Source organism: Carlito syrichta, unplaced genomic scaffold, assembly GCF_000164805.1.
Source record: "Carlito syrichta isolate Samal-C Ts95f unplaced genomic scaffold, Tarsius_syrichta-2.0.1 Scaffold311234, whole genome shotgun sequence".
In the NCBI taxonomy this organism is placed as follows: domain Eukaryota; kingdom Metazoa; phylum Chordata; class Mammalia; order Primates; family Tarsiidae; genus Carlito; species Carlito syrichta.
The window spans coordinates 15,761-16,410 of NW_007255330.1; the positions used below are offsets into that span (position 1 = coordinate 15,761).

The 650-nt window shown below is 63.2% G+C and overlaps 1 protein-coding gene across 1 annotated transcript in view; it reads left to right on the forward strand.

The window, feature by feature from the left end:
• The window catches only part of BHLHE41 (basic helix-loop-helix family member e41), a 3,083-nt gene extending 2,700 nt beyond the window's left edge, over positions 1–383 (forward strand). Inside the window, exon 5 of the mRNA XM_021717843.1 lies at positions 1–383. Within this exon, the coding sequence (XP_021573518.1) occupies positions 1–293 (293 nt within the window). The 3' untranslated portion in view covers positions 294–383.
• The last annotated feature ends 267 nt before the right edge of the window (positions 384–650 follow it).

A 650-nucleotide genomic window follows, 5' to 3' on the forward strand; every position in this document is an offset into this window, starting at 1 on the left:
TCCCGCTGCTCTACCCCGGCATCCCCGCCCCGGCCGCCGCCGCCGCCGCCGCCGCCGCCGCCGCGGCCGCCTTCCCCTGCCTGTCCTCGGTGTTGTCGCCCCCTCCCGAGAAGGCGGGCGCCGCCGCCGCCGCCGCGACCATCCTGCCGCACGAGGTGGCGCCCCCTGGGGCGCTGCACCCCCCGCACCCGCACGGCCGCACCCACCTGCCCTTCGCCGGCCCCCGCGAGCCGGGGCACCCGGAGAGCTCCGCTCAGGAAGATCCCTCGCAGCCCGGAGAGGAAGCCCCCTGAATCCTTGCGCCTCGGACGCGGGTGCGAGCGGAATACGCCGTTAAAACTCCCCTAACGGTTTTAAGGGAGGAAGTGTAATAGATGCACGCCAGGCATAAAAAAGAAAAACAGGTGTTTTGTGTACATTTGGAGTTCCTGTTTTGCTCATCCCTCACCACCCCACCCTCCGCACACTAACAGCCCTCCTTCCCCCGCCCCCCACCGGCGGTCAAAGATGTTGCTTCTTTTTTTCGTTAAAGAATCTCCAGAATAAGTTTCGCCTCCTTCTAGGCCTTGTTCCATTATCTTTTACAATGTGGAGCCTAACTCTAGAAGAAGAAAGAAGGGTATGCTCTGTGGGTGAACTCACTGAACCAG